At 35.0% G+C, this 16,098-nt stretch overlaps 1 protein-coding gene across 1 annotated transcript; it reads left to right on the top strand.

Annotated features, from left to right (window-relative positions):
* Positions 1 to 12,471: 12,471 nt before the first annotated feature.
* LOC148769169 (uncharacterized) lies at positions 12,472 to 15,898 on the top strand. Its single transcript, XM_088820272.1, has 4 exons — positions 12,472 to 15,226; positions 15,310 to 15,435; positions 15,525 to 15,635; positions 15,713 to 15,898. The coding sequence occupies exons 1-4, from the start codon at positions 12,626 to 12,628 to the stop codon at positions 15,896 to 15,898; spliced, it is 3,024 nt and encodes a 1,007-aa protein (XP_088676398.1). The 5' UTR covers positions 12,472 to 12,625.
* The last annotated feature ends 200 nt before the right edge of the window (positions 15,899 to 16,098 follow it).

The raw sequence follows: 16,098 nt of genomic DNA, 5'->3' as shown, positions 1-16,098 counted from the left end.
CACGATTGTAGGAATCTTTTTTTGGGATATAATCAATCACACACGATTGTAGGGATCTCAAATTTCCGGATTTTGTGATGTGTGTCTTCAGAAGGCTATTTTTGGGAATCATTAAAATAGTGGGTTTTCTACTAATACTGAAAATATGGCTGGATCGCCTCTTATTAAAAAAACACTAGAGGGGGTTATGGCTAATAGTCCCTAAAAAAAGAAACACTGAAGTGTTCTTCTTTTCTCTGTTTGAAGGGACAACGATTCTCCTTCAAACAATTCCATCTAAACAAAAAATCTCTTATTTTTCTTTTTCTTCTTCTTTGCTTCTTCTTCCTTGTAAAGCCGTTGTTTGTGCTCATCTCGTATTTTATTTATCCATCTTAATAATAGATAAGTTTTCTATCGTTTTTCTATCCTCCTTTCTTCAGCCATTTCAGCTTATTTGGTTGTGTTTGCCAAGGATGTGGATACATATAGTAAATATAATGGTTTTATAAAAGAATTCCGAAAAATTCCGAATTGTAAAGTAGAGATCTTTGATTGTATTAAATCTTGAATATTATTTTTTCAATAATTTCTAGTAGTAACAGATGGGGCAGCAGCTACATCTATAACTCCACCAGCTCCGCTGCCACTTTATAACCCGCCATCTGTCTCTCGAGGTTCGTAATTTATCTACTATTTGTTGGAATTAATGCACTTTCTAGAAGTGTATCCACATGCATGTACAATGTATGATAGGATACATGAATAAGCAAATACATGAATACTTAGATACATGATGAATATATTTAATATGATGCATGTACTACTTATGCCTAAATTAGTATAAATAGGTGTAAGATTGTATTTGTAATTCAACATGTATTAGCAAAAGTAAAATATGTAGGAGATACGTACTCCTCAATTATTTCCTTGTTAATATTGTTCACATACTTCCGCAAAATATATCCAACACTATTTTCATGAATTATAATTCAATATGTTTAATTTTTTTCATACTTGTTACAGTACTTGCTTTGTATTATAATAGCTGATGAGATGGGCGCTTGCATGCAGAAGCTAGAACATTTTCTCTAAAAGAATTGAAGATTGCAACAAATAGCTTTGCAGCTAGAAATATCCTTTTTAGAGATGGATTTGCGAAATGGTACAAAGGCAGGTTAGAAAATGGGGCTATATGACAAAACCCCCTCAGTGAAATTTTATATATTATGATAAATACAATTTTTAATTCAAATTTGACATAAACCCTTCCAACCTAAACTATCTAAAATGCCCCTATTATACTCTCTCTCTAAAATTACTCCCACAAATCTCACGTTACGTCATTTGGTTTTTTTTATTTTTCATTCTTTCTTTTCGATTATTTTCAGAAAAAATATGGTTTTTATTTTTTATTTCAATTTTGTTTTTAAAATACAATCGTAATTTTATTTATTTTTTTATTCTTTTCACTAGGTTTAAAAAAAATATAATTTTAACTCCCTATTGATTTACTTATTTTATGTTTTTGTATTCAATTTTTTTAATTAACTTTTTTTTCCACCAGGATTGTGAAAATTAAAATTCGCTATATACTCATCGAAAACTACTATAAATTTTTGAAAACCTCTATAAAATTACCATAAAATTCACTGTGAAATTAGCGTGATCCACTTTAATATTAACATAATCCCCAACAAACTTATCAAAATCCGCTAAAAACGTACGTAATCCATTACGACGGAACGTAAGTCACTACTACTAACACAACTCAAAAAATAAACAACAAAATAAAGTCGCAAATCCACTATTCGTAAATCCACTATTCGGAACATAAATCCGCTATTTTGTTCACGAATAAGTGCAATACCACCACCACCAAAAAGGCCCGCAAGACGTCATTCCGAGAGATGTACTACGGGAACACCACCACTTCAATGTCATTTACGCACGCCAAAAACACGTGTTCAATTAAAACACCTCTCCCGTGAAACTCACAGTGGTGCCACAGGTTTCCAGCCAAGTCTCTAGTCTTCTTAGTGGCCTTTGCAACCTTTTTTCCCCATTTACACAAAACACCCTTAACCTTGTCGCATTATCTAACATCCCTCCCACCGACATCGCTCCTCTTGTCAATAAACGGTAACAAAGAAAAAGAAATCAAAGACATGTCAATTCAATTCATTCAAAACATCCCTTTTCAAAGCAACTTAAAATCCACTCAAATGTTATCAAAATCCACTATATGGTTATCGAAATTCACTATAAAGTTATCGAAATCCTCTATATAGTTATCGAAATTGACTATATAGTTTCGAAATCCATTTATTGAAATCCACTACAAAGTTATCAAAATCCTGCAGAAAATTAACTTACTCCCCAACCAAATTAATGTAATTAACTATGTAACTATCAAAATCCACTATTAAACTATACCAAATTCATTAATCATGTAATTATCAAAAAAAAAATTCATTAATCATGTATTAGATTACGATGCCAACAATATATATTCGTTCGATGAGTGTGTGTAACCAAGACCTGCATATGGGCAAAAATATATCATTTTTTCGTCCACAAGAGTTGTATAATTTTTTTTAAAATTATAAATCAAGAGACGTAACTATGAATCACAATAACATTTTTAATATTGATAAAATCCCACGGCATATCAAGTTAAAGATCACCAAAAAACTCATTTCAAAACTCAATTGCTTTATTGTTATTGAGAGAGGGAGAGATATTTCAGAATAAATATAGAAGAAAAAAAACCAGTAATCATTAAATATTAATATCTTCAATACGCCCCCTCAAGTGCAGGCGAATTACATTTGAAGCCTTGCACTTAAAATAAATGGGTGGCTGTGAGATTCGAACTCATGACCTTTCATTTGGTCTGATACCATGTTGAATGACCATCTCAACCAAAAACTTAAGCTATTAGTGAAATGTATCATTAAATATTAATATCTCCAATAAGATTGTTAAAAAAAATGAACAAATAATTATATAAATTATTTAAAACAATCAAACAATAAAACATCAATCAAATCCAACATATCCCTTCTCAAGATAAAAAAAAAAAAAAAACTATATCCAATCGTATGACTTAATTGAACCAAATACATAAAAGAGAACAAAAGAACAAATTGATAATCATTGACCCAAAAAATAATCTTATAATTGTTACCTTCTTAATATTAAGTTGTGTAATGGTGAGAGAAGGCTGATATTGCTGGGATTGAACCCCCTCACGACGGTTTTGATTTGACAAGAGAGATACGAAAGGGATATATGAGTTGTGGATATCGTCTTCTACAGTCAAATCCATCTGAAAATTGCAGTGGAGGCGAGACGGAGAAGAGAATTTGCAGGGGTGAGTCGAAACAACAAAACGAAAAGAAAAACGAAAGACAGATAAGTTGGGCGGCGAAGAGAAAATAAGCGAGAAAGAGAAAGAGATCGTGGAATAAATATAGTGTGAAAGGGTATAATGGTATTAAAATAATTAAATTATATTATTTATGGTGATTAAAAATCTTTTGAATTTTTCTTAAAAAGAGAAAAAAATATGGACTCACCTTAATTGCACAATGCATATGAAAGGGGTTAGTGAAATAATCCTTATACAATAACACATGATATATTTTCATAAATATATGTCGATACATGTATCTATTGGAGCAGGGATTGAATCCGAATTGACATTTGCATTATCAAATGAAACATAAAAGAATTTTTGTGTTAATAAATATGAATCTAAAACGCTAGGAGTACTTGATCAATTTCAACGAACATTATTCACAACAGGAAAATCGACTGTATTTTTTTTTTCTTCTCGAATTGAATAACACGTCACACCATGTAGTCACGATAAGAATGATCACTCCAAATATTAGAACAAATAGACACTTTATCATTTATCTTCGGTGGTAATAAAAACAAATTATAAAATTAGCACGTAATCAAAGGTGAAACTCAATATGTAAATTAAAATAGATATTCAAATTACTTAAATTGCAATAATTGCAATATTTTTTCGAAAAAATAAAATAAAATTGCGATAGAGTAGAGGGAATTTTAATTACATGAACTGAAGCAAGAATTACAAAAGCAATACACAAAATCCAAAAAAATGCAACACAAAAAGAAAAAAATTGAACTGGTGAATAAATTAACCAGCTAGAAACTTAAACAAAGCGAGCTGAATTTGGAGCCGAAGCAGAGTGGTTATGCTGCAGGTCCGGCTGAGGTGCGCCGTTGTGTTTCTATGGCGATTTAGCTTTAGTAGACGGTGATGGCGAATGTTTGTGCAAAGATGGTGATGGCGAGCGAGATGGTGGAACATGTGTAATAGATTTGGCCGCCGGAGAAGGGGCTGGGAAATTAGAATGTGGTTGGGTCGTCGGCACGTGTAAAGTGGTTTTGGCTGCTGGGGAAAGGTTCGGTGAGTGGTGAGTAATTGGGGCTGGGGCTGCCGGAGAAGGCGATGGCGAATGAGAAGGTGGCTTGATCGGCAGCGCGTGAGTGGGAGATTTAGCTGCTGGTGAAGGGCTTAGTGAGTGGTGAGTGTTAGTTTTACATTTTTTAACGTTTTATTTTTTGGTCCACTAATCTTTATTTTCAATTAATTAAATTGTGGGTAATTCAAATTATGGTATTAAGGTGATTTATGGTATTTACTTTGTAACGTAATAAGACAATAAAATACCATGATGGGTGGGATTTGTCTTCTGCCGTTACAAAGAATCGTGGCCCTCTTCTCTCGTCTATAAAAGCAGCCACAACTCTTCTCCTCAACCATCAGACGCAATTGAGAATTCCATCACTTACATAACACTTAGTGAGTTGTGATATTAGAGAGATAGAGAGAAGAAGGTGTGCTACGAATAAAAGAGATTCGAAGGAGGCCTGGCTAGGCTCGGCTTGTAGATCGTTCATCGTCTCTATCGAAATCCATGGCGAACGGTATGTCGATAATCTCTATTACGTGATTATATTCTTAAGATGAATTTGATTTCAAGATTCTGTGATTAAGGTTTTCCGCATAAAATTAAATAAAAGTCTTTCAGTGAGTAATTGGTGTTGGGGCCGCTGAAGATGGGGATGGAGAATGAGATGGTGGCTTGACCGACGGCGCGTGGTGGGTGGGAAATTTAGCATCTGGCGAATGGTGAGTAATGGGTGTTGGGGCCACCGGGGATGGAGATGGTGAATGAACCGGTGGTGCGTAGGTGGGAGATTTAGCTGCAGATGAAAGAGTTGGTGAGTGATGAGTGTAGACGCATAAAATTAATTAATTGGTTAATTAAATTAGCCATTAATTGTGTCGAAATTAAATTATATCTTGTCTTGCAAGACAAGTCATGGAGATAAATATCAATTAATTATTGGTCAATAGGATTATTTCTTCTCTTTCAAGTTATAAGAGATAAATATCAATATAAAGAGAGTCAATCAAATCGCGCCACGTCATCAAGAAGACTTTATGTAGGACTCTTATTATACCACTATAAATAGGGACCCTCCCTACAGGGCTGACCTTGGTGCAATGCAAGTGGGGTAGCTACCCGGGGCCCATTCTCCTGGGGGGCCCAATTTTTATTTATTTTTATATATACATGCCTAAACAATTTTGAAGTTCGAAATAGAGGAGGGGCCCAAAATTGATTTCAGCCCAAATTTCAGCCCAAAGCAAGAAAAAAATTAAAAAATAAAAAAAATAAAAAAGAGAAAGAGACGTTGAAGGGTTTACTGGTTAGAGACCCAAATTAATTTCCTTTTCTTTCCTGCTTAGGGCTTCTGCATAGGGCTTCTTCAATTTCTCCATTAATCTTGATTCTTGAGCAATATAAGTGTCCAATTCCAACATACTTTCAACTCCTCCAAGGGCATAACGTGGGTCAAGATTATTGAGAAGAATTTGCTAATATCAGGTTTTATCCTTCTTTGTTAACTGTTGAATTTTCTTTTTTTTTTTTTAGTTTTTTTTTTCTTTGAACTTGGTTGTTGTTTGGGCGTTATTGGCTTGCTTGTTGCAATAAATTTATTGAATCATATATTATAATCATGAAACAACTCTCTGGATGTCAAAAACGAGAAAAAAAGAAAAACGAAGAAGAGGAGGATAAACGTTTAAGAGATTCAATTAAAAAACTTTGGAGTAAGAAGTTCAATGTCACGGTAGAAAATTCAACTCATAATCTAGAGAATGAAAATAATTTGAGTGAAGAATTTTTTGAGAGTGAAAATGATGTGAATGAAGAACTTTTAGAAAATGAAAATAATTATAATGAAGATGTTAATGAGAATGAAAATGATGTGAATGAAGAACCAGGTTATCTTTTGAATATTTATGACCCAAGAACTTGGGATGGTCTAGATACAAAAATGAGAGATTTGCTTGTAGAAAATGGTCCTAAAAGAGATGAAAATTTCAAGTTTCCCATGGATAAAGAATCTAGATGTTTTTCCTATACATATTATGTTCAAATGTTACCAAATGGTGAGACTCGCGATAGAAAATGGTTGGTCTACTCAAAGGAGTTAGATAAAGTTTTTTGTTTTTGTTGTAAGTTGTTTAAAGTTATGAACACCAAAAGTACTTTAGCAACCGATGGAGTGAATGATTGGAAACATTTAGGTGCCAAGTTAAAACAACATGAAAATAGCGTAGAGCACCTTACTAATTTAAGAGCTTGTGTTGAACTACAAATGAGATTGAACAAAAATAGCACAATTGATAAAGAATTACAAGAACAAATTAAAAGCAATACAAAACATTGGAAGCATGTTATGTTGAGAATAATTGCCGTTGTTAAATGTCTTGCTACGCATAATTTGGCATTTCGTGGTACACATGAAAAAATTTACGAAGATGGCAATGGCAATTTTTTGGGCATACTTGAAATGATTGCGGAATTTGATCCTATAATGCAAGAACATTTTCGACTAATTCGAGAAAAAAAAAATCATTATCATTTTCTTAGTCATAAGATTCAAAATGAGTTCATGTGTTGCTTAGCCTCAAAATTCAAAGAAGCAATAATTAAAAAAATTAAAGAGGCAAAGTATTTTTCGGTAATTCTTGATTGATTGTACACCGGATGCAAGTCACAAAGAACAAATGACTCTTATAATAAGATGTGTAGACATTTCAAATTCTCCAATTAAAATTGAAGAATATTTTTTAGAGTTTTTGAATGTTGAAGATACAACTGGTTTGGGACTTTTCAATGAACTGCAAGTTATTTTACAATCTTTAGAACTTGATATTGATAATGTGACGGGGCAAGGCTATGATAATGGCTCTAATATGAAAGGTAAACATCAGGGTGTGCAAAAAAGATTGCTTGATATTAATTCTAGAGCATTTTATATGCCATGTGGTTCTTATTGTCTCAATTTAGTTGTTTGTGATATGGCAAATTCTTGTGTTAGAGCAAAATCATTTTTTGGAGCATGTCAATGCATATACAACGTATTTGCTAATTCTACAAAGAGATGGAATGTTTTGCTTGAGTATCTTGATGAATTAACTTTGAAATCACTGTCTACAACAAGATGGGAAAGTCTTATTGAATCTGTAAAAGCAATAAAAACTCAAGCTTCTAAAATTAGAGAAGCTTTGTTTAAGTTGGTAGAAATCAGTGAGGATGCGAAATTAAGTAGAGATGCAGAAACTTTAGCATCCGGTGAACTTTCAAGTTTTGAATTTATTTTAAGTTTGGTGATTTGGCATGATATTTTGCATAAAATTAACTTAGTCAGCAAAAAATTACAATCCGAGAACATGCGTCTTGACATTGCTATAAAACAGTTGGCCGGACTTCTTTCATTTTTTGATTTATATAGAGAAAACGGGTTTGCTTCTGCCATAATTGAGGCAAAAGACATAGCTTACGAACTAGAAGTTGAACCTTTTTTTTTCATGAGAAACGTAAAATTTGTAGAAAAAGAAACTTCGATGAAATTTCTAATAATGAAAGAGAAAATCAATCTGCCGAAAAATCTTTTAGAATTAATTATTTTCTTTTTATTGTAGATATTGCTATAGGTCAATTGAAGAGCAGGTTTGAACAATTGCAGTACTTTGAATCTATATTTGATTTCTTATTTGATGTTACGAAATTGATTTCATTGGATGATGGTGATTTGATGAATGCTTGTGTGAAACTTGAAAATGCTTTGAAACATGGTGATGCTTCTGATATTGATGCAAAATGTTTATGTTCAGAATTAGAAGTGTTACGAGTGATGTTACGAAATGAATCATATGATACAAGTAAGCCATGGGCCGCTATTCAAATATTAGAGTTCGTAAAAAAGATGGATATGTTTCTGCATGTCATGATTGCTTATAGAATATTGTTAACGATACCCGTAACTGTAGCATCTGCCGAGAGAAGCTTTTCAAAATTGAAACTATTAAAATTCTACTTGCGTACCACAATGACCCAAAGTAGAATGAATGCGTTAGCAATTTTATCTATTGAAAAAGATATGTTGGAAAATATTCAATATGATGATATAATTGATGATTTTGCCTCTAAATGTGCAACTCGAAGACATCTTCTATGATCTAACTACTGGTTTATTCTTGTAGGTAATTGGCTACTTGAAGGACAAAATGGTGGCTCTTCGGCTATAAAATTTTAGTTTATAGAAGATAAATAGTTGGTAGATGAACCTTTTCTTTTTCTGTTTTTTGTAATGATAAACGATCGGGTACTCTTTTTCGTTAATTTATTTTATTAGGAGCACATTTTGTCGTGTTCGCCCAGGGCATTCAAAACTGCAAGATATTCAAGTCAAAACTCGTAAAAGTTCAGCGTTCTATCAGAGATTCAAGTCGCAAGACCCTCTAAAAACGTTATTCAAATTAAAAATCAATTCCGGAGAAGATCAAGTCAACGACCCGACTCCGAAATTCAAAGTCAATATATATTGTTCTTGAGAGAAGAATCAGAGGATTAAATTACAATTTGTAATCAGCAATATTTTCTTTTAACTCAATAAATTATCTTTGTGCAAGTTTTTCTTGTTTGTTAAATTCGCAGATAAGAATTTGTTGCTACAAATTTTGGCACGCCCGGTGGGTAATCTCTACCTTTCATCTCTTCTCTCTCTCGAAGATCCTGGAAGCGTTGCAGTGATTGTTCTACGTTCGCAATGAAGATTGTTACTTCAGATTCATCAAGTGTGGGCGTAGCTACAAAGAGTATGACCAAGAAGCTACAAGCATCCTGCGAGACTAGCTCGACGCCCCAAATCATTGAGAAACGCTTACCACCTCTTTTCAACACAAGTGCAGATGTGGAAGGTTTAGAACGAGAGATTTCACAGCCCACGCTTCTTTCAACATCAAGCTACTCAGACGTGGCATCCGTCATGAAAACGAACGCTACAACCATGGAAGAGCAAATTGCATGTTTAACAAAGGCCATTGAGGGACTCACAAAGCATGTTCAACAACGAGATTCTCAAATTGTCAAGTTGATCACCAAGATGGACAAAACCGATGTTAGACAAGTTGTGGATAATCAGATAGAGGCTCAAGACGAAGTCGAGACATCCACAAAGCAACAACCAGTAGAAAACGAGAAGGCTCCATCTAAAAAACTTCAAGTTTCTCCAGAAGGGTTGATTCATGTAGATCAAGTGATGACGATGATCAGTGGAACTATCATAGAATGGAAGGAAGCTCGAAGTCACCATCAACCTATGTCAAGCCATAGACACAAATGATTGATCATCTAAAGATGCCGATGGGCTATATACATCCGAAGTTTCAACAATTTGACGGCAAAGGCAACCCCAAGCAACATACGGCACACTTCGTTGAGACTTGCAATGATGCGGGGAACTATGGGGATCACCTCGTCAAGCATTTCGTCCGATCGCTCAAAAACAACGCGTTTGATTGGTACATTGATTTGGGGGCAAACTCTATCGATAGTTGGAGGCACTTAGATGAAGAATTTCTCAACCGCTTTTACAGCACGCGGAGAACAGTCAGCATGATTGAGCTCACCAATTCCCGCCAATGGAAGAAGGAACCTGTCATCGACTACATCATTCGGTGGAGAAATTTAAGCCATAATTGCAAGGATCGACTGCCTGAGACATCATCTATTGAACTGTGCATCTAAGGAATGCAATGGGGAATTCGATACATCCTTCAAGGAATTCAACCTAAAACGTTTGAGGACTTGGCTACTCGAGCACATGATATGGAATTGAGCATAACTGCAAATGGAGTCGAAGAACATTCATTCCAAAAGTCGTACCAGCTCAAAGAAGAACATATTGAAGAAGAACAAGAAGATCATGAGGATGGGGGGCAAGTATTTGGAAGAAGCAACACCCTACGCAAATTCAGGTTCAAATCAACACTCCTTGACACGAGTTTAACAGTCTACAAGTCCAAATCAAATGAAACACTCCTTGACACGAGTTTAAAAGGTCTACAAGTCCAAATCAAATAAAGCACTCCTTGACACGAGTTTAAAAGGTTCACATGTCCAAATCAAATTAATTACTCATTGACACGAGTTTAAAAGGTCTGCATGTCCAAGTCAAATCAAGGCTCCTTGATACGAGCATAAACTATCTACATATCCAAACCAAACCAAGGCTCCTTGATACGGACATAAACCATCTATATATCCAAATCAAATCAAGGTTCCTTGATACGAGCATAAACTATCTACTTATCCAAGTCAAGTCAAGGGTCCTCGATACGAGCATAAACTATCTATATATCAATATCAAGTCAATGCTCCTCGATACGAGCATAAACATTCTATATGTCCAAATCCAAATTAAGGCTCCTTCATACAAGCATAAACTATTTACATATTCAAATGAAGTCAAGGCTCCTTGATACAAGCATAAATTATCTACATATCCAAATCAAGTCAAAACTCCTTGATAAGAGCATAAACTATCTACAAATTTAAGTCAAATGCTCCTTCAGCGCGAGCTTAAACTACATATTTTTCTCCTAGTCCACACGAGTACAAACTGTGCACGACATTTCTCAAAAGGATATATTTTGAACTACGTTATGACTTTATCCCTTTATAATGTACATAGGCAACTTAGAACCTCTCTAAATTCAGTCACTCTTTCGAAAGATGTATGTACTTTGCTAGATCAAGTTGCAATTGAAGTTAAGCGATTAACGAGACTCATTCACTCCAAGACGCATTGTCCGTGAACAAGTCTCGAGGGGGCATTTTTAGACGCAAAGACTTAATTAATTGTTTATTTAAGTTGGCCAATTAAATTGTGTCTAAATTAAATTACATCTTGTCTTGCAAGACAAGTGATGGAGATATATATCAATTAATTATTGGACAATAGGATTATTAGATATTTATCTCCATGACTTGTCTTGCAAGACAAGATATAATTTAATTTAGACACAATTTAATTGGCTAATTTAATTAACCAATTAATTAATTTTATGCGTCTACAATGAGTAATCGGAGTTGGGGTTGGAGGTTTGTTCATAGATGGAGAAGGTGATGGAGAAGGGGAGGAGCACGGGGGTTTCAAGGGTGTCTTCGGTGGCGGTGATGGAGCATTGTTGGTGGTGTTACGGTGGCGATCGAAAAGAACGACGAAGATGAACTTTTGCCCTTCTCATAGTTTTGGTTATGGCCACTAATTAAGAAAAAAAAAGACTTGATTTTTCAAACTTGAATTTGTAGACACCATCTTTCAATATATTGGATTTTCTTTGCTGCATTTTTAATAGGCATTTTTATTTACAAAAAGTATTGAATCAAGCCCTTTCTTGTACTTGAATACTGCATATTATTTACAACCATATTGCAAATATTAAATAAATAAATATATATTAGGGTTAATAGCATTTTCCCACCTAGACTTTGCCCGTTTTTGCACTTTCCCACCTCAACTAAAAAAAGTTGCACGGCGGCACCCAAACATTCATTTTTGACGCACATAACCACCTGGAGGGAATATTCTGGCGAATCTTTCCACTCTCCGGCGCACGCACGCTGCACATGCCAAATTACATGGGTTTTTTCGTCTTTTCCTTTAGCTTCCTCCTAAATGCCCAGCAGTCGTTGACTTCCCCCATTTCAATTCAATTTCACACCTTCACAAAAATCCCCTTTTCTATGTCAATCTAGGGGTAACATTATCGACGATAAATTGCAATAATCTGAAGATCTTCGTAACTCTATCATGACTTGGAAGTTAAGAGAGGGCAATGACTTGGACGATTTTCGAAAAAATGCTCCAGAATATGGTATGCGTTCTTAAAATTCATATTATTTGTTTTTTTTTATGTAAATAGTTGTTTTATGTATTCAATGTGGTTGCACATGGGTGTTCTTGGATTTGTTTATAATATACTATAGTGATTTCTTTGTTTATTTATAGTATATTTCTGTATTGTGTGGACCACATTGATTTTCTTGTCTCCCATATGTTTATGCTAGCTTAAAATACATAATTGGACCACATTTTAGTCTCCCACTTCGATTTTAGCACGTTCTAATTTTTTGTCCTTATTACCACATCATACAGTTTTTTATTAGATTCACATGTTCTGAAAATTTGTTTTATATATTTTTTGGCAGGCCGCAATAGTGATTATATCACAATAGTAATGCACCATTCTGGAAAAATTATGGATTTAGGTAAGATCTGTTATGTGGGTGGGAAAGTTAGTTATTTTGACTACTGTTGTTATGATGAAATGTCAATGACTGAAATAACTGAAATGGCAAGGGAATTAAAATTGGATGATTGGGAAGATTTCTATCACAGTAGAAGTGCAATACAAGATTGTAGTGTTCTTTATTTAATGGAGAATGATAATGATGCTTTGGAATTAGTGAACTATCTTGACAAAGACAGAGCCACTACAATTTATGTGAAGCACGTACAAGTAATAGAAGATGAAACTGAAAAAAGTCAACCTGATTCATTTGATTTAGATAATCTTCCATATGTAGATGAAGCAGTAGGGTATGTGGGTGATGTTGATGAAGTTGATGAGTTTAATGATGTGTCTGAGTGTGATGTGCCTGAATTTGAGGTTCTTGGTAGTAATATGTATGTGAATCATATGACTGACATTTTTGGTGATAATGATGGTTTGTTTGATGATAATGAAAGTGGTGGAAGTGATGTTCAGTCAGTTGGAGATGATTCAGAGCACTCTGACTTTTTGGTTGATAGTGATTTTTTTGCATCTGATGATGATTTTCAATATGATAACAATGTTGATCATGGGGTAGAGTGGGGTGGACTTAGGTCAGATGAAGAGGCTGAAGAACCTAGAAGGTCTAGGAGATTAAACAAGGGGAAAGAGAAAGTGGCAGAAGATGAGATTGATGAAACTGCCAAGAAAGATCAATGGAAACACCACAACTTTCCAGTTTTTAATCCAAAGGTAGACATGGTTGATCCTAACTTTCAGCTTGGTGTTTGCTTCAATGATGCACAGAGTTTTAGAGATGCCATAAGACATCACTCCATAGTTAATGGTAGGGACATAAAGCTGAGGCTTAATGAGAAGTATAAGATTCAAGCCATATGCAAGCATCCAAGTTGTCCATGGCTAGTCTATGCTTCTCAAATGAGAGGTGAATCCACCTTTCAAATCAAGACAATCAATGCAGTCCATGAATGTAACAGAAAGGAGAAAGTGACTTGTGCAAATTCCAGGTGGTTGGCCACTAAATATGCAGACAAAATAGTTACTGATCCAAGATGGCCATTGGACTCTATGATGACTGTGGTTCAAAATGACTGCAAATTGTTATTTAGCAGACACCAATTGTACAGAGCAAAGCAAAAGGCAATAGAGAAGAGTACATGGTCTAATATTGAGAAGTATGGGCTCATATGGAGGTATGCTCAGGAAATTAAAAAGTCTAGTCCTAGGACCACTGTTAGAATCAAAGGAAGTGGTGAAACAGATCAACTGAAGTTCAAAAGAATTTACATTTGCTGGGATGCATTGAGACAGGGGTTTCTTGATGGGTGTAGGCCAATCATCTTCTTAGATGGTTGTCACTTGAAGTCCATATATGGTGGGATTCTTCTATGTGCAGTGGGGATAGATGGAAATAATGGCATGTATCCCTTTGCATATGCTGTTGTAGAAAAGGAAAAGAGAGAAAGTTGGCTGTGGTTTATGAATTTGCTGAAAGAAGACTTGAAGATTGAGGAGAGTCAGCATTGGACCATCATGAGTGACAAGCAGAAGGGGTTATTAGATGCAGTGGAGGAAGTTCTGCCTAACAGTGAGCACAGATTTTGTGTCATGCACTTGAACTGTAACTTCAAGGTATCACATAAAGGATTGGCACTGAAGAACATTATGTGGCAAGCTGCTAGAGCTTCAAGAGTGGTGGATTTTGAAAGAGTGATGAGAGATTTGGCCTCCAAAGATAAAGATGCTTTCAAATGGCTTGCAAAGAGGCCTGCTGCACATTGGAGTAGAGCTTATTTCAATACAAATTCAAAATGTGATTCACTTTTGAACAATATGTGTGAAAGCTTTAATGCAATGATTCTAAGGCCTAGAAGTCTACCAATAATTGATATGTTGGAGGCAATCAGAAAGACCTTGATCAAGAGGCTGCATGTGAAGAGGGATAAGATGGCAAGCCACAAGGGTGACATATGTCCTAACATTCAGAGACAGATAGAGGAGCTGAAGAAAAAATCAATGGAGTTCATAGCTAATTGGAATGGTAAGGATCAGTTTGAAGTTGAGAATTGCTATGGTGATAGATTTAAGGTGCATTTGGGAGATAAGACTCGCAGTTGTAGAAAGTGGCAACTCTCTGGAATTCCTTGTGCACATTCCATTTCAGGCATGTACTATCTGGGAAGAATGCCTGAAGATTATGTTGAAGACTTGTATAAGAAGAACACCTATATGAGAGTGTACAGCCACTTACTTGACACACTTGAAGGATTTGAATCTTGGCCTGAATCTGGAAAGCCACCCTTGCTTCCTCCAGACATTGTGAAGATGCCAGGCAGGCCTAAACTGCACAAAAGAAGAAGGCAACCAGGGGAGATCAATGGTCCAAAGGACATCCCACCACCAGTTGCCAAAACAGTAACAATGATTGGGAGTTTGGGTAGACAAGGTGTCATAATGACATGTAGTTCATGTCAAAAGAAAAACCACAATGCAAGAAGTTGCCCCTTGAAGAAGGCAAGTGGTGCAGTTAATGACAAAGGCCAGGTATATGCAAAGTTTTCAATTATTCATTATTTTATTAAATTAATTGTAAACTAATGCATTTATAATTGTCTTTCCAATGCTAGAGAAAGAAGTCAAACACACAAGCTACTGTTACTCAACAACAAAGCCAAACTATGACAGAACAACAAAGTCACACTACATTTCAACCTCATATGGAAGTTCAAACAAGTATTGCTATTAACAGAAAGGTACTTAGCTTTTGTGATTTGTAGCCAAACTACTGTTTCTATGTTAATTTATGATTTCTTGATTTTTCTGATTTTTTACATTTATGTAGAGGAAGCTTGTTTTTCACATTAACCAGACTCAAGAAAGTGTAGCTGAGCCTTCAACAAAGAAGAAATTACCAGTGTCAAGAAAGGGGAAAAAATCCATGATTTCTGAAAAGGTAATGCATTTAAGACATGTTTGAAATTCCTAATTTATGTGATAATTTATTTTATTCTAACTTATGGGAAAAATCAGGTTATTGGTAAGACAAGCAAGGAGAATGAAACAATGATTTTTTCGGATACAAGAAAGGGGAAGGAAAAAGAGAAGGAAACAACAATTGTGGCCAAAACAAGCAAAGGGAAGAAGCAAGTTGTGCTTCAGCCTTCATCCCCATCACATAATCTGAGGCCAAGGAAAGACACACCAAAGAAGAAATAGTGGCCATTTACTTTGTTATTGTTGTGATTTCAGTACATTTTGAACGTTTTAGATCAATACTTTTTGCATTTTGGGAATGATCTTTTGGGATTGCATTTTGCTAAGACTTTGTTTTGCATTTTGGTAAGACTTTGCACTATTTTGTAGTATTTTGTATTTTGTTAAGACTACGTATTTTGCATTTTGGTAAGACTTTGCAC

Source organism: Erythranthe guttata, chromosome 7, assembly GCF_056151865.1.
Source record: "Erythranthe guttata isolate IM_541 chromosome 7, IM_541, whole genome shotgun sequence".
NCBI lineage: Eukaryota > Viridiplantae > Streptophyta > Magnoliopsida > Lamiales > Phrymaceae > Erythranthe > Erythranthe guttata.
This window is presented reverse-complemented; position numbering and strand designations above follow the sequence as displayed.